Below are 25,903 nucleotides of genomic sequence, written 5' to 3'. Positions count from 1 at the left end.
AGCAGGAACCCAAAACAGGAAACAGGCAAAAGGGTGAGTACACAGGTAAAACAGGCAACACGAGGAACCAAGTCACCAAACACTGAGGAACTGAAGAGGTGCAACACCCGGCCAGAAGCAGGGAGAAAGTTAACTAATGACACAGGTGGAGCAGAAAAAGTGAAACAAGTAAAACCACAACTGGCACATATGGACAGTACTTTCAAAATAAAACAGAGTCCAGGCAGGAAGTTTAAAAGGGGGGGGGAGGGGGGGGGCACATCATATAAAACATACACATATAAAAACAAAAAACACAGCCTCTCAGTCTCTGTGGATGTGAATCTGGTTACAGATAATCAATCTTCAGTGCTTTTTGTTTTTTACTTTCTTTATTGGTTGAGAATATCTGCTGCATTTAGAGCTGGGTGGAAACATGGAACATGTAAAGTCAAAGGCAGAGATATGGGAAACATGATCCAAAGAGATAAAAAGTTTAAGAGTGTGTGTGTGTGTGTCCCCTCCTTGCATCTACCCAGACATTTCACCCGCCAGTCAAACCCCTGAGGTCCACCCTTCTCCTCCTCCATCCCTCCCACCTTCCCTCCTTCCCTCCCTCCAGCCCTCCTTCCTGTTGCCATCTACGTATGGAGACGTTTTCAGAGCCTTTTATTCCTCTCCTCGCCATCTCTCTCTCCACTCTGTCACACCATCCCACAGTCCCTCCCATGGCCCCTTTAATTGTCTCCTTCACGACCGCTCTCCCCTTCGGTCCCACTCGGTGCGTAAAATGAATTTCCCCTGAGAAATATTTCTCACAGGTCGCACCTCAGCTGGATGAGGACGCCTGACGCGACACGCAGCTGAGAGACGAGCATTTCGCCTGGTTCAAGATGTGGAGGGTGTGTGTGACTGCGTGGTTGTGTGTTTAGGAAATGAGGGGGGCGTGCGTCGGGCCGTGAAAGCGGGGCTCGCAGTGAAGCCTGTGAGCAGCAGCTGGAGCAGCAGACCGCCTGTCCCTCTGCGTCGCGCCGCAGGTGAGTCCAGCCTGCACGGTGTTTACCCGGGGAGAAACTTTCAGAGACGCTCAAGTGTTGACACGGGAATACAGGCTCACACAGACCGGGTGCTTAAAGCTTCGTGGGAACAACACAGACATCATGATGTGTGATCAGTACATGAAACACTCCGGAGTTAAAGTTGTTGGGAGATTGTCTTTTGTTCCTTTATGCACAGTTTGTTCCAGCAGGTTGTGAGGCTTGTTTTCAAAAGGCTGCAGGTCTGAGTCTGTCGCATGATCTCTCCTCTGTTTTATTCATCAGCTCATAGTTCATGAGACTAGGCCTGTATTAAATCTGCTGCTTGTCCTTAGGTGCTGATAATTTTCTTTTTGTTGAACAGATTTCAAACTTTTGGAAACATTTTGAAGAGCAGACAGTAAATCTGACTTCTTATCTCATCTTTTGACTCCATAACTCAGTTTTTATTAAGACTTTTTTTTTTAAATTAAGTTTACATGTACTTATTTATTTTTCCAGGCTTGGATATCAGCGAGTAAGCTTGTTTTAAAAATGATGAGTGGGGCTGCAACTATCTTATTAAATAACTACGTTCGCTGTCATTGTTCTGCTGATTAGTGTCTTTATTTATTTTGTTGAGTCATCATTTTGTCTGAAGAAAATAAAATTTTTTTATAAAGTCTGTTTCCCATAGTCCAAGGTGATTCAGTCCAAAACCTAAAGATATTCAACTCACAATCATATATGAGAAAGAAAAGCATTTGGGAAACTGTTATATGATTATTATCAGAATAGTTGCTGATTCATTTTCTGTCAGTCAACTTATTGTTTACTCCACTGACTGTTGCAGCTCTAATAACGGGATAAAATCTAAATAATTTACTGCCGTGGCACATATCATCTTGCTGTATGCTGCTTACAGACCTACATGTGATGCTGTAATGACTCACACCAAAAAACTTTGACTGGGCCTATTTTGAAAGCGGTGATTGAGTAATGTTTAAATTGTATCACTGTGTTTCTGTTTCATAGGCTGCTGCAAGGGAGCCCATCACATAAAGTCAGTCTAGTAGTGAAAAGGTCATGATGCCTTCACTGTCAGGGATCGGGAGCACTGTTTTCTGTCTCCTTTTGCTCTGGACGAGAACAGCAGGTAAGAGCACAGGTGACACTTTTCAACATTGCATCCGTTTATCTTTAGTCGAAGAAAAGTGACGACTGTGTTGTGAAGAGAAGAAAAGTATCAAATGGGACATGTCTTCTGCTCAAGCGGCCAAAGGTTTTTAATTGTGTCAGAGTGAAAGTGAAAATTGTTACACAGATTCCTCTGGGAATTTTTCCATTGACCTCTGGCAGGGATTTTAACTCAGCATGCATTCATCAGTCTGTCTGTCTATTGTGTAACTCACACATCATAGAGAGGAGGAGGGTGAGAGACGGCAGAAAACAGAGGGAAAATTATGACACTTGGCTCGACAAACAGCAGTCATGTAGGTTTTGGACCAGTGTGGCTGCATGTTGAAGCACAGCACTGTTCTCACTCATAACTCATGTTATTGTTATCTTACACAGAGGAAGACCACAGTCATGACTCCGTACCAACATTTCTGGTTTCAGTTCTATCACGCTTTACAATCAAACGTCTGCTGTTCCTCCTCAGCTCAAAGTGAGGAGGTGCAGTGCTCTGTGGCCGGTGCAGTGGGGGCGCTGCACCCTGTTCAGGGTCTGCTGGAGACGTTCGAGGCAGGTCCAGGCTGCGCTGCTCGAGAACGTGGGAACAAGGAGACTCATGTCATTGCAGTGGGGAGAGTGACAAACAGCCCTGAGAACAAGGTCATATTGTTAGTTAAATAATTTAAGTAGATCATAAAATAAAATGAAAAAGAAATAGAAAGCCTTGTCCTTTAACCACCAATAAGTTGATCAACTTGATTCAAATCAAGTAATTTAGTAATTAATTAAAAAGTTATTAAAAAATATTTTTGCCCTTCTATTTACCTTTATCTTTACCTGTTATTTTAGGTCATTCATCTACTTCCCATTTCTCCCAAACATTTTAGTTGGTAAGCTAATGCTAACAAAGGGAATTAGCTTTTGCTACTTGGAACTTGAAATATTATCGTTAGGTGCACGTCTCCTGTCTTCATCAAGGCCACAATGGAAATGAATCTCAGACTTTATTGAATCTCTTAATTCTTTCTCGTTAAAATAAACAGATTTTAAGTGACGTTAGCCAGCTAACTTTTTGCCGACTAGCCAGAATGCTTTAGCCATTTTTAGCCATTTTAACAGTTTATACAGTGATACTGCAGCGCTACGGAAGATTAGCATTACATGCACTGACTGGTGTAGATGTATGACTAAAGGCAGCTTCAGATAAAATGCTACTAAAATGCTAGTAGAGCTGATAAGACTGGCACAAGTAAAACTGAAAGTGTGTAGGTACCAGTGTTTTAATCTATCAGCCTCACAGTGCTCTCATTCGTTCCACTGGTGTTAAACAGAAACACGCTGCCTTCTCATTATCATATCATCATGAATGTGTGAATGTATGACAAGACTCCAAAAGCACGGCAAATAGAAAAGTACTATGATTAAAATTTTGATTTATTTCAATATATTTCATAATATTGTTGACTTGTCTGATAAACATTGATGACATTTTGTCAATTGTCAGGGCTCCATATAAGAGTACAACTGCCTACAATACAAACGTTATACAGACTGAACATGGGTGAAATTTAAAACTCACTTTGCAGTTTCACCACATTGCAGCCCTTCTCTTCTTCTGTCTACAGGTGATGGTGTTACTGAAGCCTTTGTCTCTGTCCCCTTCACCTCTCAGAGCTCTCCACCTGCTGCTCAGCTCCAAGCTCCCAGTCAGCTGGTGGCTGGAGGCTGAGAGACTGCCCCCCAACCTCCCAGTGCTGGTGCAGGTCAGTCAGAGTGCACGTCAGAGCCCATCGATTACCCTCATCTTCAACCAGTTCTCATGTGATTTAAACCTCATGCTGTATTTTTAAGTTCCCCTCCCGTTCTTTTCCTGTTCGCCGTCATCTGCTAGGTGTCCTCAAACTCCAGCGTACAATCCCACACTCTGCGTTTGCATGTCCACACAGTGCATTTGTTACCTTTTCGTCCACGCGCACTGCACCGCTGGGCTCTGAAACACTACGGCAACTTGTCCTCTCTAACACACACAACACATGGAAACCGAGTGTACGTCCGACTGGGAGAGGGTGAGCCACCAAGGAACTGCACCTCATGGTGATGTCAAATTGTATTCAATGATCAGTGGTAGTTTTCCTTAAATATTTTTACAAACATTCACACATGTACATAAGATAATGTGAAGAGATGATGTGTATCATTTTAAGAGACAGGTTTACTGTATATCAGAGGTCCCATATTTTACACTTTTCTGATGTTTTATCTCAAGTTTTCATAAGCAGATATACTTGTGGGTTTTTAGAACCAAAAACCATCTCAGTATGGTTTCAAATCTCCCTGGAGCTCTAGCTACAACAGGTTGGTTAGCCAATCAGAAGACAGGCTCTGGTCCTCCCTTCTGATTGGATGACTGTTTTCTGAATGATCAAATAAAAATATAGTAGATTGCAGGGTAAGACTTGGTGAAATTAAATCCTGCAAAGTCAGACGCTGGGTCCAGGTGGGCCATGCCAGGGGCATAGATGAAGGTGGTAACTGTTTTGTTGTTACATCACAAAGTTACTAAAGTCCTGACAGCTGAGTTTAAGATACAGTTGAACTCGGGCTGTGTGTATTTTATTCATGACTTTATAGTGAAAAAAGACAGGGACATCTCTCTCTCTACAACGTGGGAACTTTGATAGCGCAATAACTGCAAATAGAGTAGAAAATAGAAATATTATCTTTGTTCGTGGGTACAAATTCTTAACCTAAACATCTGCGCACTGAATTGGCACAATGTGGGGGAAGATTCAGGTCATATTATCTAATCACTCATCTCCTCTCTCTGCTCTCAGCAGATACAACTCTAGGCTCAGACAGATAGTGGAGAAGGATCTTGTGAAACTTGTGAAAGTAAAAGCTCTTGCTTTGTGTCCATATTGCAGATCCAACACTGCCTCCTGTGTGCCAGCTACAGTCCATGTTCCTCTCTCACAACTACTTGACCTCTGACCTGCAGCCACAGGAAGTGCAAGGCTGTGTCCACAGTCTAGCAGGTGGTATCAGCCCTGAAGTCCATGTGATCAAGCTCCATTCAGCAGGATCAGGGCTCTGTGGGTGAGAACATGCAGCATCCTGGCATATGTGGCTGTTGTACAGTCATGCAAGTTACATCTTGTTTTTTTCTCTCTGTCTTCTTTAGCTCTCTGCAGGTAGAGGTGATTGTCTCTCTTGTGCCCCCAGTTGCCAACTCAAAGGCACAGAGAGTTGTACTGATTCTCAGCAGCTCGGTGCCAGTCAACTGGGCCATTACTGCTCATGGCGTCCGGGGTCATATCTCTGTACATGTAAGGGCCACAACTTTTACATGCTTTTTTAGACACCAGAATTTGTATCTGAATGTGTCATCAGATTTATACTGTATGTCTAACAACTGCCATCATAAAATATTTCATATTTTTCTTTGTGTCAGTCACACACCTGTGAGGCCAAGGCCTGATATACAGTATCTCATAACTTAGTGTCATAAGCTCCATTGTTGTCTAAAATTATCAAACACATCATGAGCCACGCTGTCACGCTTGGTGACATGTTCCTTCATCACAGTGCAAATGGGGACTGTAGTTTATGTGACTCAATCACAAAGACACCATCCTACTGCTGTAAATACTCATTAGCACACCAAATTTGTATTAATACACTATTGAAAATAGTTCCCAACAAATACACCATGCACTCCTGTTTCAGCAACGTATAAGTAAGTAAGTAAAACTTTATTTATAGAGCACCTTTCAAAACCTGGGTTACAAGGTGCTGTACAATAGAAACATTTAAGAAATACATAAAACATGAGAGAAAATAAAAACAATAAGAGAAAAATAATCAAAACAATAAAAGTTACACGGGGGGCAATTACACATTACATAAAGTGCATAAGAAACAGGTGAGTTTTTAGCAGCTTCTTAAAATAGTTGCCTGAGTCGGCATTTTTTACTGCTAGAGGAGGATGATTCCAGAGGGTGGGGGCCACGACCACAAAAGTGTGGTCTCCTCGGGACAGCAGGGAGGTGCTGGTCAGTAGACCTCAGTGACCTGCCCGTAATCAGTGGACATAGTAACATAGAAATGTAAGATGGGGCCAGTAACTTGTGTAACTTGTGCTAAAAACTACAGTGTCCATCTGTTTAGGAAATTACAGTAATGATTTACAGGAATAAATGGGCTTCAGGCTAAGAGCCACTCACAGGGTCGGGAGGTCAAAGAGTATCGTAACACATATTCACACACAATTGGTCTTAGTCTTTTCAAACTGTACACAAAGCACAAACTGAGGGGGTATTTGTGGCCCAGAACCTATATTTTCCCTGGGACCTCCGAACAGGTTAATGCAGCCATGCACAGATTTCATATTAATGTTTCACATGTTGCTCATCTTTTGCCTTTTACCTGACTGTACTTTTGTACTTCTTAATGTGTGTATGTATCTCTCCTCTGTGTCTCTCCATAGTCCTCCAACAGTGTGTCCGCACCCTACCCTCCTGAGCCTGACCTCACCCTGTCCACTGCACTTAACTCCGACCTGTCCACCATATCTGACCTTGTCGCCTGGGCAAGTGAAAGCGGCTACACCAAGGTGACCTCATACACTGAGGCTGACCTGGCCAATCGCTTTGTGATCCAGCTGGCTGGGGGCGGGACAGGTCAGGACCCCTGTGTGTCTCTTGTTTCCATCACAGTGTGAGTGAACTGATCATTTCTGTTTTATTTTTTAACCCACTTAAGTTACTTTGGCTTTGTCGTCTGTGTCCCTGAATGCAAAATAAAAGCAGGATATTTCCATCGGGGCATCCAGTATATGTTGAATGAAGGGTATTAAAGTGTAAGTGTGAGTATTTAATGTCCCTGCATGGCTGTCTCTGTGTCTCCTCTCTGTCTGTACCACAGACGTGCTTGCAGAGATGAATCCTTTGGTTGTGAGGCCTCCTTGGGCCGAGGAGCGCAGGCTGAGGCAGTGGCTGAACGGTGGAGGCAGAGCGGGAGGAGGCCCAGAGAGTTTCACAGTGCAGTGTGAGGATGGACGCCTCAGCGTGACCGTCGATCAGCACATCCTGCAGGTCTTCATACCTCAGTATTAGATGCAGTGATATATATAAACAGTTCAAAAAGAAAAAAGCTAGCTACTTATATATGTAGCCAGCAGGTTGATACAGTGCATAAATCAACATTTTTAAGTTAACAATGAATCAGATGTCCATGTGTAATCAGAAAGGTGTTTGTATCAGTGACAAACCCACAGAAAACAGAGCTTTTTACAATCCTTCAGCTGTCGTCAGAAAAAAAAAACTCCAAATGAATGCTAATGTGGCTGGATGAAAATATAGTATAGGCAACTAACTAATCTAATACTTTAGCCATAACAACTTTAGCTGGTCTTATGTATATTTTGTGTTGGCAGTTTGCTGCAGAAAATCAACTGATGATGATGAATCTAAATATTCGGTGTGTCTGTCGCCTGTAATGTGCTGAAGTAGCTCTGTTTTGCTGTATCTGACAATGTTTACTACTCTAGCACTCGTAATTGTGGACTGACCAAGTACCTGTTGGTTAACAACATTGCTCCAGTGATACAGAGAAATGATTCAGTTTGGAAGTGTTGTGGTCTCACATTAGTTCTCTGCTGCAGAGCTTGTCTGTCCCAGTGGCTGTCGTGACTCTGCAGGACCCGACATGCCAGGCTCAGTCCAATGGGAGCCATTTCCTGTTAGTGTTCCCAGTCATTTCCTGTGGGACTGAGGGTCTGCTCCTGGGACAGCCCAGAGGGGTGCAGTACAAAAACATGGTGAGATAAGAAATTTGGGAAAAGAAGGAAAAGAAAACTGCCCTTAATTTATCCATATCTTAAACCCCTACATGTTTCTGTCTTTACCTTACTTCTTATGATTTTATGAATAGACTTCCTTTTACTTATCATTCAAATGACATTGAATTCTAGGACTAAAGTTTGTTATTATCAGGGATTTATTAAGACTCACCCAAAAGAAACAGAGCCAGAGAAAATGAGAGAGGTGGGGTGAGAAGGAGAAAACAGCAGAATGAGTGAAGCTTTTAGAGCAAGCAGAGGGGAAAATATATGAATTCAAAATAAGGTCAGAGTCTGTTCAAACTGTGGTAAAAACAAAAACACTTAAGGCACATTATGGATATGTGAGATTGTGGTAAGTAGAAATTGTCCGCGGTAATACTCGTGACCTAGGTCATCATAACCAGAACAGCTCAGTCAAAGCCTAAAAATGGGATGCTGCACACGGCAAATTATTGTTGTTTCCTAAACCTCAGTTTCACATTGGGAGAAAGGATGATGCAGGGTGATTTCAGAGAGAGTGAAAAGCACATAAACAGACGTATGTAACAGATGTATGTGATAATCTATAAAGTGTTAAAATATATGTATCTTTCCTCTGTATTGTTGAATGTAGCAACCTTGTTTTATCCTGATAATGATTATTTCAATAATAATAATAACTTTATTTGTACAATACTCTTATTTTGAAACGTAAGCGTTTACAAAGCACAAAAATATGTTTACAAAAGGACAATAACAAGGTTGCAGGTTTAAGAAGGTTCATTAACAGATTTCCAAGGTAGTTACAGATGAGCTGGGTGGAGTTGGGAGGACTGAATTATATGACCTCTGATTTAATGTCATGTGACTGCAGGTATTATTGGTACAAACAATTGGGTGTCAACAGAGCAAAAATGAAACTTAATGTTATTTGTGATTGATTTTGATGTAGAAAGAAAACATTAGAGGACCTAAAACAGAGCCTTGTGGCACACCACAAATGAGATGAGTAGTAGAGTAGGAAGTATTTCCAATATCAAAAGAGAACATTTCATGTTATTTTCTTAACCTGTTCTCTCTTGTTGACCATTTATGTGTGTATCTTGGGCCTATGTAGAAAATTGGACAGTATTTGCAATGAATAATCCCATACAGTGTGACCGTTCCCTCATTTCTGCCCAGATGTTATTATGGAGAGACAAGCCTCAGACCATTCTAGCACTCGACGAGACAGAGAGGAAGTCCAAAAGTCCTCTCGGCATACATGTGAGACATTTGTGTGTCTGTCTCATAAATACTATATGTGTTCACCATTATTGATTCAGTACTATTCACCATCTAATATTGTGGTTTTCCTCTCAGTTTAGCTGTCTGGCTGGAGTCCCCAGCCCCTCTGGCCCTGCTGCAGGTAACATTGACGAGGCAAACACTCCTCAGGCGGGGCTCATCCCCTGGGCACCAGAGGATCCAGGGCTTGATCCAGGACTGAGCCACCTCCCGACACCCAGACACAGATCTGGGCCTGTCCTTATTTTAAGACTTTTTGTCACTGAGAATTATGAGGAGAGGCGGATTGGCCCCTGTGTCATCACCGCAGGCCATCGTGTCTATGTTGAGGTCTGTGTTGATTTTTTTTTTTTTTTTTTTTAATTTTTTTTACACATTATTCTAACCTCTAATAAATAATGTCAATCACAGCGAAATATTTGTATGAGCAGAGCAGAGAGAAAATGACACTATGCATCATTAAATCCTGTTCATCTCAGAATTCTTGTCCAAAAATGTACCACAGTTTGTCGTCTTCATCAGTCGTTATCTGTCGCACTGCAGATATCTGCCAAAGGGCCCCTCACAGATGTGGTGGAGGTGAAGTCATGTGTGGTCTCTCCTCTGTCAGACCCAAAGAAATCTCCTTTCTGGACCGTGATAAGTGAGGGCTGCTCATCAGACCCCTCACTGACCCTCAGTGCAAGGACAAAAGATGAAGAAGAGGAAGAGGCTGAAGGTGACGGCGAACTGGAAGAGGAAGAGATAGAGGGAATGGAAGACGGCAGAATTTATCACAGAGATGGAGATGTCTCACTCCGACACAAAGTTGTGAGGAGGCGGTTGCAAAAGAATAGCACACGCATGGAAGGAGAGGAGGAGATACAGCCCTTGAGATTTAGTTTCATCCTGCGACCAGTTCATAATGACTCTATGCAGTTTCTCCACTGCAGCCTTCGCATGTGTGTCTCTGACTCCACCAGAGGGGAACTCATGAAGGAAACAGCAAGGAAGGACTGTCAGGGCAGACTGCGTATTCCACCACTTGTATCTAAGTCACCCAAGCATCAGGTACAGGAACAAATTACACTGCAGAGCTATGTTTCATTGCACAAAACAAATGTAGGACAAAGCATCCTGGACAGTAAAGCAATACTTATAATAATTCAGGGAAACATGCCCACTTAGATGAGCAGATTGTTACCACTCTCATGTGTGAAAGCCAAATATAAGTTATTGGATTTGTAGGTAAATGCCCAAATTGTGAAAAGCCACAATTACAAGTCTTGAATTGATCCTGTCCAGTTAGTCTTTACGCCACAAGTTGTGCTTTGTAACACCCTCATGTTTGTCTGTTGTTATTATAGTCCTGCAAGGTGGTAACAGCATTCATTAACATCTAGCCCCTCTCCTGTATTCACATCTCAGTGTGAGATCAGAAACCTGTCCAGGCCCATGGTGGTCACCCAGTCTATCAGCTCACTGGCACCCAAACTGCTGAGGCCCCCTGCTGGACAAAGAACCAAGAGACTGAGCGTTTCTCCACTGGCCAGTCCGGACCCAAAGCACAGCGGTGAGTACCATTTGTTTGGTCATTTTTATTTGGTTTTACTGTCAGACTGTTTAACCGACTGTCACTCCTCCTGTGTCCAGGCTCTGTGGTGCAGACAGGAGCAGTGTTGGGAATTATCTTCGCTGCCTTTATGATGGGTGTCAGCCTGATGGGTGGGCTGTGGTGCATCTATAACTATACTGGTAATGAGATTAGTTTCCTTTCCTATGGTGTGAGTTACATCACCTCATTCCATCTATAAATATCTGTTTTGCTGCTGTTGATAACTTATTAATATAACACAATAGTGATTTAACACATAGCTGATTCATAAAAGCTTTTGAAATTCTAGAGGGATCATTTGGGTTTTGGGAAATTGTTCTGGCCACTTATCCAGAGTCAGACAAACACACAACACCTTTTTAGCCCTGCTAGCGCTGTGGTCCTGTCAATGGATGGCTATGAAATGTGCAGCTATTTTAGTTTATCTGCTGGATAAATTAAAATCATCAGGTCAAAATTTTTATTTCATTTAGTACAGCAGGTCCCTGCTTGAGTACAGCCTCACAGAGCTGCCTGCAAGGCTGTGAACGTAAAGGTATTTTTTTCTATATTTAAGTGGAGCTGCTACAGGTCTCATAGACATCCAGTAATATACCAACAACAGGAACAGCACACTTTCACCTTGTGAGCACAGAAATGAATCATTTCACTCTGAGGAAGGAAACACTTCTAGTAGTAGTTAAAATGGTACAAATAAAGCCCTATAACTGGTGAGTGAGGTACATCCCTTTGAATGTTAAATATTGTTTGAAAAGTAAATCCAAGAGAAAATACATAACCGTAAAACCTTCACCATTTGACCTAAGTTTTATTCAAGATTCATGATTCAAGAGGTTTATTGTCATATGCATTGTAAAAAAAACACAGCGGTTCAGACAGTTGCAAAAGGTTAAAACATCACAACAACCACTAGTTAGTATCAAAGATGAAACCAACATTTAAAAATGAAGGAAATCATGATCTTGCATTTACCACTTAAAACATTATCCGTTAGTCTGTGTAGTCTGAGGTTCTGTAAAGACATTATAAAGGAACTATTAATTTGTGTATTTCTTGAAGCGGCATATCCAACATTACTTGGAGGAGAAGGTCATTTAACTGACCAGACCCATGGAGGCCACGACACCTGGAATCCACTGTCACAGTCTGATCAGTCCTCCAGCTCGGTGTAGAGGTAAGATCTGATGATGACGGTTACTTAAAGAGGACATATAACACATCTGGTGTTATATGTCCTCTTTAAAAAAATGAAATGAAGCCATTTTTTTCACATTTCCATTTTTGGTAAAATAATTTTCAAATGCTGATTATTATAAACTTATCATTAGTCCATTGTCCATTGCACTTCAGGATTTCTTAAAGTACCAGGTAGATTTCAGGCACCTGCTGAGGCCAAGGAGAGTGTTATGATTCAGTTGTGGTGTTTTGAAACTACACCTATCACCCTGGAAGAAATAAAAATAAAATGGAAATAAAATGATCTTATATGTGTTGGCTGACTGCAGAACAGATAATGGAAACTCTAAGACTCCTCATCCGGACTTGGGGAAAGAGTGTGAATGATGACTAATCAGACTTTTCTCCTTTGCAGAGGGCCTCTCAAACATTAGGTCATAGCATACATTTGCCACTGACACATTCAGTACATTGCAGTCCAATCTTAAATACTAGCTTTGTCTTTGTTGAGGCTGTTCACAGATATGTTTGTTAATAGGTCCAACCTTTGGACCTATTGAATTCTGTCGTTTACCTTGTGTTGCAATAAAACCTCATGTATGAAACTGGTGATTGAGTGAAATTTAAACCAATTCATATGACATGTCTATGTTTATGTGGCTTACTTGTCTGTTTGTCATGATATTGTTACTTAAAAGTATTTTTTTAATGTACTATATGTAGTATTCCTCGTTTCTTGGCATGAGTATTTATTTCTGTATATAAGTCCATTGCTGCCAGTTCTTGTAGTAAAAATGATGTCTATTCAATTCAGTAAAATACAAACAAACAAGCACATGGTTGACAGTAATTTTGGATGTGCTACCAAAATAAAATTAGAGCATTTGGCCAACGAAGGAATACTCAACAAAACGTCAGCAGTATGTTGTAGCGTACTACACGGGCAATGCATGTAAAGTTACTGTCAATTGTGTCATTGCCAGTCAAAAAAGCCTGCCACTGTTCCCTTTGTCCAAATTAAACACATTTCCATAAGCCTACAAAGTAAAACTGTGCAGCATACTCCAGCTGGGCGGCACAGAGCCAACCTAATGTTAAAGCTGTATATTAAAATAAACTTTGGTGGTTAGAAGCGCCGACAGTTCCAGAAAATATATCAGCATTGGGCAAGCACCTGCTGATTTCAACTCTGACATGCCAGATAACAGTTTTTTCTTTTATCTCTCTCTCAGGATTTCCTCCAGCAAATCTGAGAAAGGAGAACTGGGACAGAGGTTCTAACAACTTATGTGTGAGCAAGCACAGCTGCCTGTGTGTGTGTGTTTGTGTGTGTGTGTGTGCAGAGCCATGTTTGTGCAGTTCTCGCGATTATCGTTCATCGCTGTGCAGCAGAAATGCAAGAGGGCTGAAACCCTGTGAGTACAGTGGCACCTACTCATCGCTGCATTGTGACAAGTCAGATGTGTGAGTCAAAGTGAAACGTTGTTGTTTGTTGCTAAAAGCCACTGTACAGCAAGTCATTTCAAAAGTGGCAGCAAATCATCACATGGAGAGACGTTTATCTGGATTCAAAAGGATCTAAACTTGGAGTGACTCAGACAGAAACCACATTATCATCGCCTTTAGAGACGGAACACAAGGTCAAACAGGATCTAAGAGGTTACTGCATGCGCCTGTTCAAAGAGTCTGTGTTTTACAGAGTCATTTTCACTATTTGTCTTTTAACTGTGAATCAGCTGAATATCAAAACTACATCTATGTGTGTAAATTTTCTTGTGTTTATGTGGCAAATAAGATGTTTTACAATGAGCTGTAAATCCATGTCCATCACATGACCCAAATAAAACAAAGGAAGTTGATCTGTTATGAATAAGTCAAACATCTATGGTGCTGTGAAATATATTCATTCATTAGTTTAAAGCAGTAATAAATTATTTCTGGCCTCTGAAGTGCAGCAGATCCAAGCCTGCGTACATATGTAGCAGCAACAGTATTATTAAATTGGAGCCATGGTGCTCATGACCTGATGAATGCAGATATAGGCTCAATATTCACTTGTTTTGTTTTAGCTCTGGTTTTGGTCTCTGCTGACTCCTGACAAAAATGCTCTTTAGCAGCTAAATGCTCACCTGCATGTTCACCTGCTAAGTGCTCACTGTATCTGTCTATCATTTGGTGCTGGATAGCTAGTGTGGTGTAAGTTGTTTTTGTATGGGCGTGTTTGAAGCAAACGTAATGAGAACAGTAAGAGTAAACTAAAACATTAAAGTTGTGTCCATTAAAATAACTAGAAGAGCCATTCCCAACTGTTCCCTACTCATGGCCCGCTTGACAATCTTAAAGTGTTGGCAGCCCACATTCAACCTCATTACAATATGGAGGCCCAGAGTGTATTTTATTTTAATGATGACAAGTGAACATTCAGGACTGAATTTAAAACAGGTGGTGGTGACGACAACATAAAACCCCCTATCATTGGCTTATCACATTGATAGGCCTTAATACAAGAAAAATAATAATAAAAGGAAGTTTTCAGATTATTTTGTTTTAAAACTTTTAAAAATATCATTTATGTTTTATGTCGTATGTTTTACATTGTTTCATCAAAATTGTACTGTTTTACAAATGATTTGCTGGCTCATTTGCAATACCTTCACGGTCCATCAGTGGGCCTGCCCCTCGGGTTGGGAACCACTGAACTAGATGAAGGATGCTTTTTCAACTTTTATTTTTAGAAAGTAATTTCAAAATAAGCCTCATGTTTTGTGCAGCAGTACAAGGACATCCTGTGAATGGATCATCATCAGTTATCTCTGTTGGGGACCGAGCTGCAGTTTATTAAGGAAGCCTGCTCTGCTCAGTAATGGCAGAATCACTCAGACACACATGCACACACACACACAAATGACATACAACTTTCTCGGGAAAATAGTTTCTGAAAATTACACTGGATGATGTTACGCTGCTGCCCAGCACACACTGGGAAAATTATCCAATTATCATTGACGAATGAGTTTTGGTTATGAGTTTCCTGAGGGATGTGTCATTGTTTTTCAAATGGAAAAAAAGCACAAAGAGGATACATTTTTTTAAGCAAACCAGTCCAGTTTTATTGAAAATTTTTAAGCATGCATGACATGATTTAATGCATATCTTTCAGCCTTTTACAATTATGAATTATTTAGAATTATTTACAAATTCCAATTTCACTGAGTTTTGCCATTACTTCATTGCTTTGTGGCCTCAGTTTTGAGTGTACATGTTTCCATAGCCACACTGTGTCTCTTGGTGGTGCTGTAGGTCAACCCTGCGCTGGAAGGTGCGCTGACAGTGGGGGCAGCTGAAGGGCTGGTAACTGCTGTGCTTTCGACTGTGGGTGATGAGGTTGGAGCTTTGGCTGAATCCTTTACCGCACACCTTGCAAATGTGTGGTTTCTCACCTGAGGGAGGACCAGCGTGAAAAAAGTACTCAGTGTTTCAGAGAAGGAGTTTGAGCATTTAACAGTATAGTTTATTCACTGTTGTGCTGACTCACCTGTGTGTATGAATGTGTGTTTCTTCATGTCTGATTTCTGGTGGAACCTTTTGCCGCAGTACTGGCAGGGGTAGGGTCTTGTGTCTGAGTGGATGAGGAGGTGCGTCGACAGGGTGGACGAGCGCTTGAACACCTTTCCACACACCTTGCAGCCAAAGCTCCGCTCCTGGATATACATACAAAAGAACACGTGCACACGCTCATGGACATGAGGACAGTGTTTCTTCCAGAGCTCATGATGTGTTTGCACGGAAAATGCAAAAACTTTTGCTCATGTAAACAATCTGACTGTCCACTTTACCTTAGCTCTACCATAGCTGCCAACTGATCTGAAGCTGAAGGGCATGTGGGGCATGCCTGTGGCAAAGGGCAATCTTGTCAGCGGGACAGAGATGGTGTTGAGGACATGAGTCTGCAGACCACCTGATAGCAGGACCTCCGAAAGAGACTGGGGGAGACAGAGGCAGTGGCAGCAAGAGAGAAAGAATGGGTTGTGTTAAATAATTCAACATTTTTCAAAATAAACTTATTTATTTGTTTTGGTTAAATGAGAAGATTGACACCGTTGAAGAACCACTGTCAGTCCATCAAATATACAGCTACAGCCAGCAGCCAGTTAGCTTAGCTTAGCAGTAAGACTGACAACGGGGAATACTGTTTACAGTATTTGTGCTAAGCTATGCTAACCAGCCACTAGCTACATTTACCATACAGACATGAAAGCGTTATCTCTATCTTCTCATCTAGAATAGCATTTCTTTAATTCTGCCTTCAAACTGAAGAGCTTGACTTTTATCCATCAGCCTGACTGATATATCTGCAATAAGCTAATATTGGTCAGTATAATTGTATATTGATATGTATTGACACTAACGTAATTGGTAGGCTAACCAATAAATAACAAGAGATGGCAAATATATAAAAACAGTGACGCTATTACATATTTTGTGCACAAGGAGTTTATTTTTCAACTATATTTATTTTATATTAAGTTAATATAAAACTATTCACTAACTATCACAATTCTTTAACACACAAATTTAAGGAATCCTTGTAAAAAATGTTATGTGCGTGCATTTTGGCTGATGGTAGGATTTAAAAATATATATATATTGATATCAGTATCAGATTCAAAAAATCCAGTATGAATCAGGCTTTTTTAAAGAGATTTGGGGCCGTTATTACATATTTCAATGGAACCTGAAATACAGGTCTTTGAGTGAAAATGTATGTAATAAGAATAATGAAATAAGATTTTGAGATGTATTTTGGATATAGTTTTAATTTATATTTTGTGGTGTTTTTCAAAACAACAAACTTATTCTGGCAGATTTTTTATTTTACACACCGAGACACTGCTGTGTCACCGTCTGACATCTTGATGTTACAGTTATTGACTCTGGTTTCCGTTTAATACAGCAGCTGATAAGGACAGAGATAGTAGGGATGTGACACATCTTACAATCCACAGGCGTCCTACCTTTTCACACAGTGGACATTGGCTGACAGGGGATTTTAGGTCAGTGTGCGATGTGTGGTTGAGCAACATGAAGACCAGTCTCTCCAGTTCCCTCTCTCTTTCAGATGCCTGGTGTCTGTCAGACAGCCATGGTGAGGCAGACAGAGGAGCGTCTCTATTCTCCACTTTTGCTGGAATAAAAAAGGATGCTGATGATGGTCATGTCTCTTGTTTATGGAGAATGGCTCAGAATGGGAATGATATCTAGCTTTTTTTGGTACCTTTGCTTAGGCTTTTGTGGCTTTGGTGTACAAAAACTAATCCTGAATATTGAGTTGCACCCTCATTTAGAGGGGTGGACTATAAAGAGGTACAATACTTAAGTATATTTTTCCAGTATCTGTACTGTACTTGAGTTTTTTTTGTTTTTTTTTGGGAACTTATGACTTTTACTCCACTAAACTAAAAACACAAATACTGTACTTTTGACTCCACCACATTTCTCTGAAGTACTCATTACTTTGAGGCAAAACCTTAAGTCAGAGCAAGGTGTTTTCTCTTATTTTAAAATGTGATATACGATACGATACACTGTGTTCATCACAGGAGAACAACCAGTCACAGCCAGCTGCTGCGCTGTCAGTAATTCCTGAACTGTTCAGTTAGAACTTGTCAGTGTCCTAACGACGGCAACGTTAGATAAAGATTCTTCACCAGAGCACCTCGGCCTCATCAAAAGTCCATGTTTGAAGTTTTAGAAATAAAAACTCCTTTTGTTTTAAATGTTTGCTGTGTTTACCACAACCAAACTTCATCACTGCAAAAATGTGCGGTTGTACTTGAAAACATATGCCAAGGTTTGTAATGTTTGTTTGATTGCAGATAACCTTCCAGATAAAGAGACAGCTTGCAGCTGCTGCTTTTATGCTGCGGACTCTTTCTATCATATTCTACAAACGTTTTATTCTACAGTTAATCAGTGCATTCAGTGGATTGTTTTAGAGTCATTAGGTCCTGTAGATACACTGGGGAACAGAACAACATTGTGTTGACATAAAAAATGAATTACTTTGAATACTTTTTATACTATTTTTAAAAGCTAGGACTTCAGTACACAAATAGAAAGGAAATAGGCCTATATACATATATACAAATGAAACAGAGAATCAAACAACTAAATTGCACAAATCCTTCATACCACACACTTAAGAGAACCTGATTATTACACCATTGCATTATTCAATAATTCAACAAGACACACTTATTTAAATTGTCATCTTAAGCCTGATCTTTCTTGCATTCCTTGATGCAATGTCATCAATTAGTGCCAAAATTATAGACAATGCTGAATACTAAAGTAAAATTAACAAGAAAATAAAGACAGTAGTCTTTCTCTCTCTCTCTCTCTCTCTCTCTCTCTCCTTCTCTCTCTTAGAGAATCAAACTACTAAATTGCACAAAGAGATAAACACACTTAAGAGAACCTAATTATTACACTACTGCACACTTCAAACAAGACACACATTTTAAATTGCACAGCTGCCATCTAAAACCTGACCCTTGGTGCAAAGTCATCAGTTACATCATCATGTGAAATCTGCCCATGTATCTGCCCTGCCTGATACTGTACAGAGAAAGAAGTGGCTATTTGATAGATTGCCCCGCTCCAGTGGGGAGACCAGAGATTAAACTGGCCAACAACCCCCTCCCCATCTCCCACCACCCCTGAGGGTGAGAGAGGACACCTACTCACAGCAGCTGTTCCGACCCACACGGTGACATGATATCATTGACATTGACCTGATGTGCAGATGAGAGACCAACCGCACGAATATAACACTTTTTTTTGCCCTGCTGCCCGGGTGCAGCATGTCGCCCACATCTAAATCCACCATTGACCAGGAGTACCTACACTTTATATATATTTATCTATACTTAGATTCTGAGTAATGGAACTGTGTACTTTGTCCACCTCTGGTCATTTACATAACAAATTTTTGTCATCTTCAACACCCCTTTATGGCTGAGTAAATTTAATCAACAACACATTCAGATGCCACTGTGTACTCATCTGTGTCACAAAAACATTTAAATGTGGAGAAAATGTGGGGTACCTGGAATCCAAGGATCATCTGTGGGGGCACTTTTAAACTGGACTGCCATCCCATTCCATGGTGAGCAGGCTTCAGCCAGAAGGTCTTTGACTCCAGATGTGGGGGACAAAGGCTGCACAGTATCTTCAGGATGCCTCCTGTCCTGTCCCCTCACAGGCTGCTCAGCATCACTTCGGGACTGGCAATGTTGTCTGAAGGAGTCCTTCGATGGCCCCAGTGGATGAGACCTTTTACTCTTGACAAGGAACGACCGCGGCATAGCAGAGTGGTGACTGGTGAGGGGGTGATGGAAGACAAAGTGAAAAAACCTGCACAAACTCTTTTCATGTCACTTTTAGAGCCTCACACACTCAGATGTCACACCTGGTGGTACGTATTCAGTTACAATGCCAAAGCTTGAGGTTTCCTTAACAAATACAGCCTGCCAGCTGCACTTATGTTTCAGGGCTTTCACTGAGGATAACCCTGCTGTGGTGTTGTCACAACTTCTAAACCGACACTGATGTTCTGCTTTTTATACTTACATTTGAATTACATACAAATTACATTACAAATTTAGAACAACAGTATAAAGAGGTTTGAAAATTTCTTTCCAACATTACCAAAATAAGCAAATCAATACTGAAATGTTTTGCAAAGTGCCGAATTTATTCATTTATAATGAGTTATATGGCAAGTAAATGTATAAAAATGCTTTGGTATGAATTGATTGTGAGATTACATTTGATTATAAGTTAAACAACAAAGAGGAAAGCCCGAAAGAAACACTACATGAGTCGAGGGGGCTTCGCAGCAGACGAATAAGCAAATTTCCCCAAACTTGTTTCAGACCTCCTAGGAGATTTTGATTGAGCCCCTGCAATAAAGATAGTTTATTTATTAATCTCCTGATCTGATGTTTCTCTAAAATTATATCCTTTACAACCTCAAGTTGCACAGAAGAAGTTGTAGTACACCAGAAGGTTGAATTTCTCATGTTGTACATACATTAGAAAATTAAAAGTTGAAAATTTTGTGTGAAAAAAGTATAAAGTTTAACCATGATACCAGAACAGTGAGATTCCAGTTGCTCTGCTGATCTTACCTTTGTATTGCGCAGCTGAATGTAGAGAATGTTTCTTGTGTCCTCACTGCTCACGACGTCCTCACACCCATCAACTGATGACATAACACAAAGAGATTTGATTTGATTTTGAAATGTTGCTGAGGATTGTGGGTCTGGAGGCATGGGAGGGGAAAATGCCCCTTAAAGCCTCATTGAAATTACAGAAAAAATTTAAGAATATATATTTTTTTAATTAATAACTCTCAAAAATACCCTCCATGTTGCAGTTAGTTTGGAGGTTTGTGACACTGTTGCTACCCTCATTTTGAAAAGCAAAGTCTGTAAAAACATGACAACTTCTCAGCAGCACTGTACACTGAGGTTTGGGACCCACAGCGTATAAAGGTACCGCAAAATACCAGTGTCATGATGAAATGTTGTTTACTGTGGGACCAATATGCTCGTGTCACTGCTGGATTCACTGCTATAATGACTCTACATGTGGGTGGATTTGTAAATACACTAAGCATCCTTTGGAAAGTTTGAATAGCTCATCGTTCTCATGTGAACATGTGGACCTTTACTACCAAGGTGCCAGCAATATCTACCTGTGTGTGTGTGCGTGTGTGGCTGTATGTGGTATCCAGCCATCCCACACAGTTCCATCTGTGAACGAAGGGAGGGATTTTTTTCTGTTTTCACCTCCTTCATTTCAAACACTGAATTACATCCTGTCTAACTTTTTTTTTTCTTCACAGGAAGACGCTGAAAATAATTGCATCAAAGATATTTTGTTTGAAATAAAAGCTTGGCAGGAAGTCAGATATGAATCTAGATTTCAGAGTAATGCTTTAAGATAATAATCAGTGATATATCCTTAATTAATGATTTACTAGATATCATTTATGCTGTTTCAAAAGAATGTTTGTTATATAATTTGCAATTTATCAGAAGAAATGAACCATTTCCAAATTATGAATCCATAATTAATTATTATATGTTGGAAACATTTAAAAAGCTGTCATTGCAAATATGCATTAACTTCCTGATGATAAGTAAAATTTTTCTAAGTATTTAAAGGATACATGAAAATAGTTATGATCATTCACAAAGACTGTGTAAACTTTAACACTGATGGCGAAGAAAAGAAAAAAGTTCCTAATGATAAAAATAAAACATGCTAACAACATACTGAGTCATCGTGCTGAGTGGCTTCTCAATAAAACGTGTAAAGTTCCTCCCTCTTCCCAACGAGGCATGAAGCGTCCGCCCCCTGAACATGTTTACCAGAACACAGCATTAGCTGCAGCGAACTCCACAGGCCAGCACCCATCAGCCCAACAGAAAGACAAACCAATTTCGGCGTCAACTCGACAGCGTGTACTTGGATTTTTCAAAGCCACAAGCCCACACTCTCTTAATTCAGGCTGATGCACAGATATGCCCAGACATAGACAGCCAGCCACAGTTTTACAGTATAGATGGACCACAATTAATGACTCTGATCTTTTTGGACAAGTTAACTGTACGTGGTCTTTTACAATAACAACCTTTACAATTGATGTCTAGGTGATTTATTATAGTATTGGCATGATTTGTAAATTATTTGTCAAATGTTCATTAAAAACATCATTATCAATTGTAGTTCTTTTGCAGCTAACAAATATATGGTGTACGATTTTCTAACCAGTTAGAAATTATCTGGGAATATAGTCATATATTAATAAAGGTCATGAAGCCATTTTAATCTAAATTTTGTTAACCTTGTGAGGAAGCTGGATTTCTCACAAGCAAGAGTTCAGGCTCCAAGGCACCAAGTTTTGGCTTCATCCAGTCACCTGCCAAACACTCTTTTGAAAGCCCTGCCCTGCCCTTTTCCAACTAAGCCTTACCAGATGGTCCTGTGTAACAAATGTAACTAATTTGTGATAGGAATAAGAATAAGAATAAGATGACACTGTATCCAGTACTAAAAGAATTATAAACCTTTATCCCCAAAAAGAGAGATAAAATAAAGACACACAAGTCCAATGGCACTGTCCTATCAGAATCCTTATCATTAAAAGCTAATCAGTACTTTGTTGAAATTGATCATATCACTACAAAACCATACAACACAACTGTAAAAAGCAGGATAGTTAGGATAATTAACTGAAACAGAAGAGTAACTATAACCAATAACCATTCATGTTGAACCCACAAGTGAAAACATAATGCAAAACTTTAATCTCTTGAATCTTTTCTAAACCCATATTTAACAACAGAAGTGTAACACCCTGGACCAAAAACGGGGAGCTCATGACTTAACCGAGCTTTTGTTATTCACAGAAATAAGAAAATTGCCAAACTAGATGGATTAACAGGAGAACATTACAAAATTATTTTTTTGATTAACCTTTACATCAGGCTAAACCTTTTCAGGTCGCCAAATGATGGATTGATGCAATCTTCATATCTCAATATATGTTTAAATGGAAGAACACAATATCAATCCCTATGCAGATGACATATTTCGTTACCTAGCAAATCCAGAAAGCTTTCTCTTTTGGGACTGTGATGTGATGTAGGGCGTATCTCTCGTTGCTCTGTCAATTAGTCAAATCATTGTCACAAAAGGAATAATTTGATTACATGACAATGCTATGGTAATGGTTTGGTTAGGTTTAGGCTCAAAACAACTTGGTTAGGTTTAGGGAAAGATCAAGGTTTGGTTTAAAATAAGCATTTCATCAATGTTCAAAGACATTTGTTGTCTTGGTTACAATAGTAAATACATGGTTAAGATTACAGAATGAAAACTGTCATGGTTAAAAGAAGCAACATTGACTGTCATTTGAAAAAGGAAACAACGTGTTAAAGTCCAGTGTTTTGTCAACCCACTTGTCCACCCCGACCTCCTCCTTATGTTGCACTTACTCATTTGCTCTTGTCATGTTACTATGGTCACTATTTGTCACTTGAATGTGAACAATTCCAGCATTTTCTGAAAAGAATGAAGCTGTCTCACATGACCAGTAGATCTCACTTATAACAATAAAACATAACTATGGGTCATAAGATGGCGGGATCCCGATTGGAGGAATTGCTGCCACAAAAATGAACAAGCTAAGAAAAGCTGAGAAACATTTTCTTTACTCATGAAAAAGGCATTTTGCAAATATGTAGCTGATGTCAAGCACTATCAAGTAACGGGGTCTGAATCTGACCTCAGATTGAAATCAAATCATCAAGACCCTCATATGAAATGAAACCAAAGCATCTCTCAATGTGGCTGTATTTTTGCAGACATATCATTTGACTTCTCGTATGAGCAGTGTAAAATGGAGCTGAGTTTGCCTTGATGTGCACAAAGAGAGGCACGTGAGTGCACTGTGGTTGATGTGGTGGGGGGCTTGCAACCTTTTCCCAGGGGCTGTCAGGGAGAGCAGACGAGAGGAGTGCAAGGAGCTGAGATGGGCTGGTGGGTTCCGTGGTTTTGTGCCTCATTTGTTTTGCGGGGTTCAGGGGCTTCTTGTTCCCCTGATGGTGATAGAAAACTGCCTTTCTAGGAACCTGAAACTCAGGGAGGAGGGGGTAGAACAGAGAGCGAGTGTAGTTAAAAGTTCATTTTCCTATTGCTTTGTTTTAGATGTTCACTTCCTATGACTTCTTAAATCTTATTATTTTATAGTAATGAATATGAGTTACTGTTGAAAATGCCTTTTAAATCTATCCCAATATTTCCTTTTTGGTTTAAAATAAAATATTTAAGAAATCTTACAGTTAAATGAAAACTGTTCAACAAATTTAACATTATGGTGGGATATACGGTTTCTTCTGAGTTCAGTTTTTCACTTCTGAAACAAATAATAGCTAGTTTACTCTATTAACTTGCACTTTTATATTGTATTATATTTTAAATAATCTCAGAGGAATTAGTTGATAATAGTCTACACAAGCATCTTACAACCCTGTCTCTTTAAAGTGGCACTCCACCAATTTTATACATTTAGAAAAAAATTAAAATATGGGCAGTGCTATTCCATCTGTGAAAACAGTTGTATAATGTCATCTGTGACTCTGACTGATCTTTTCAAAGGCTTTACCAAAACCTCAGATAACCCTGATGATGTCATGGGTCAGGGCTTTCTCTATTTGTGCTTAGAGACGAAAGACTTTTAGCAGAAAGTGTTGGGAAAATGTGGGTGGTACCAGGTAGTGAGGCTAAGGCAGACATGCTGCTAAGCAGCATTATGGAGACAGTTTTTTTGAAACTTCACCCATACCAGGGACCATGAGTCATTATATCTAGGCCTGCTCTGTTTTGTTTCAACCTTTTTTTGCAAGACGCCCAACTTTATGTAAATGAAATAACAAATCGCTTTTAATGATCCCTTTTCTCTGTTGAGCTGACAAATGAGGCAAGAAGATATTGATGCAAAGCATCATAGCAAAGTAACGCTTCAGTTTAGAGTGGTTATAACTGTTTTATAAAAATAGTGCATCAAATAACAATGTGTAATGTGGAAGTGGTCACTCATAGTCATGAACCCACAGACAATTACCATTCAACTCTACGGAGTGTTTGAGTGTCTTTCAGCTCAGTGTTTTGGATTTCAGCCCCACAACTTTACTGTTTCAATTCACTTGTTACATCAGCATCAGGCAGCTGTTTTCAGCAAAAAATCCTTAGAGCTAGGGCTGTTAATGATGTTCTGCGGGACATGTTGAACAGATTTGTATTTGTGTGCCTGGATGACATCCTAATCTTCTCCTGTAAGAACATCAGCAACAAGTAAGGTTACTTCTCCAGAAGCCACTACAGAACAAATTGTTTGTAAAGGCAGAAAAGTGTGAGTTTCACCGCGATTCTGTCAGTTTTCTAGGCTACATTGTGGAGAAGGGGAGACTGAGGTCGGATCCAACAAAGGTACGAGCGGTGGCAGAGTGGCCTAAACCAGAGAGCCGTAAGGAGCTCCACCGTTTCCTGGGATTTGCCAACTTCTACCGTCGATTCATCAGGGATTACAGTAAGGTTGCTGCACCCTTAACTAGACTCACATCCACTTTGCTCCCATTCTCTTGGTCCTCTGAAGCTGAGGAGGCTTTTAGAGAATTAAAGACTTTGTTCACCAGTGCTCCTATCCTCATGCACCCTGATCCATCCCGGCAGTTTGTTGTGGAGGTAGATGCCTCAGACACTGGGGTTGGAGCGGTATTGTCTCAAAAATCACCCAAAGATCAAAAATTGCATCCTTGTGCCTTTTTCTCCCGTCGTTTGTCCCCCGTAGAAAAGAATTATGATGTCGGCAACTGGGAGCTTCTGGCGGTGGTCCTAGCCTTGGAAGAATGGAGGCACTGGCTAGAAGGGGCTGAACATCCGTTCCTGGTCTGGACAGATCAAAAGAACCTCGCCTACCTCCGGTCAGCCAAAAGATTGACCCCCCCACCAAGCTTGTTGGTTTTTGTTCCTGGGACAGTTCAATTTTACCCTGTCCGACTGGCTTGGCTCCTGGAACGGCAAACCCGACACTCTGTCCCGTCAAACAGAACAAGAAAGGACTAGTCCTTCACCCGAACCCATACTGCCGGCATCCTGTGTTGTTGCTGCCGCCACCTGGGAAATCAAAACACTGGTGAAAGAGGCTCAGCTCACTCATCCAGATCCAAGTAATGGTCCCCCTTACTGTTTGTTTGTTCCCGAGCCTGTACGTTCCCAGGT

The 25,903-nt window shown here is 40.5% G+C and overlaps 2 protein-coding genes across 3 annotated transcripts; one reads left to right on the top strand and one right to left on the bottom strand.

Moving 5' to 3' along the window:
• The first annotated feature begins 376 nt into the window (after positions 1–376).
• engl (endoglin, like) lies at positions 377–14,336 on the top strand. 2 transcript variants are annotated; one of them, XM_071474538.1, is made up of 17 exons: positions 377–1,016; positions 2,031–2,151; positions 2,659–2,831; positions 3,797–3,934; positions 4,063–4,237; positions 5,096–5,267; positions 5,353–5,497; positions 6,658–6,850; positions 7,095–7,264; positions 7,834–7,989; positions 9,175–9,258; positions 9,355–9,609; positions 9,823–10,329; positions 10,687–10,831; positions 10,912–11,013; positions 11,933–12,047; positions 13,282–14,336. In XM_071474538.1, the coding sequence occupies exons 2-16, from the start codon at positions 2,082–2,084 to the stop codon at positions 12,043–12,045; spliced, it is 2,598 nt and encodes an 865-aa protein (XP_071330639.1). In that variant the 5' UTR covers positions 377–1,016; positions 2,031–2,081; the 3' UTR covers positions 12,046–12,047; positions 13,282–14,336. The 2 variants fall into 2 exon arrangements, with proteins under 2 accessions (XP_071330639.1, XP_071330640.1); XM_071474539.1 differs by lacking the exons at positions 377–1,016; positions 2,031–2,151; positions 2,659–2,831; positions 3,797–3,934 and having other exon boundaries at positions 4,069–4,265.
• Positions 14,337–15,156: 820 nt separating this feature from the next.
• Positions 15,157–20,880, bottom strand: LOC139608925 (zinc finger protein Gfi-1b). The gene is made up of 6 exons (XM_071463074.1): positions 20,242–20,880; positions 19,158–19,429; positions 17,065–17,234; positions 15,886–16,032; positions 15,585–15,750; positions 15,157–15,489 (listed from the first exon to the last, which is right to left on the bottom strand). The coding sequence occupies exons 2-6, from the start codon at positions 19,414–19,416 to the stop codon at positions 15,293–15,295; spliced, it is 939 nt and encodes a 312-aa protein (XP_071319175.1). The 5' UTR covers positions 19,417–19,429; positions 20,242–20,880; the 3' UTR covers positions 15,157–15,292.
• Between the last annotated feature and the right edge of the window lie 5,023 nt (positions 20,881–25,903).

Source organism: Trachinotus anak, unplaced genomic scaffold, assembly GCF_046630095.1.
Source record: "Trachinotus anak isolate AG129_WGS33_773 ecotype Australia unplaced genomic scaffold, CSIRO_AGI_Tana_v1 ptg000003l, whole genome shotgun sequence".
Lineage (NCBI taxonomy): Eukaryota > Metazoa > Chordata > Actinopteri > Carangiformes > Carangidae > Trachinotus > Trachinotus anak.
This window is presented reverse-complemented; position numbering and strand designations above follow the sequence as displayed.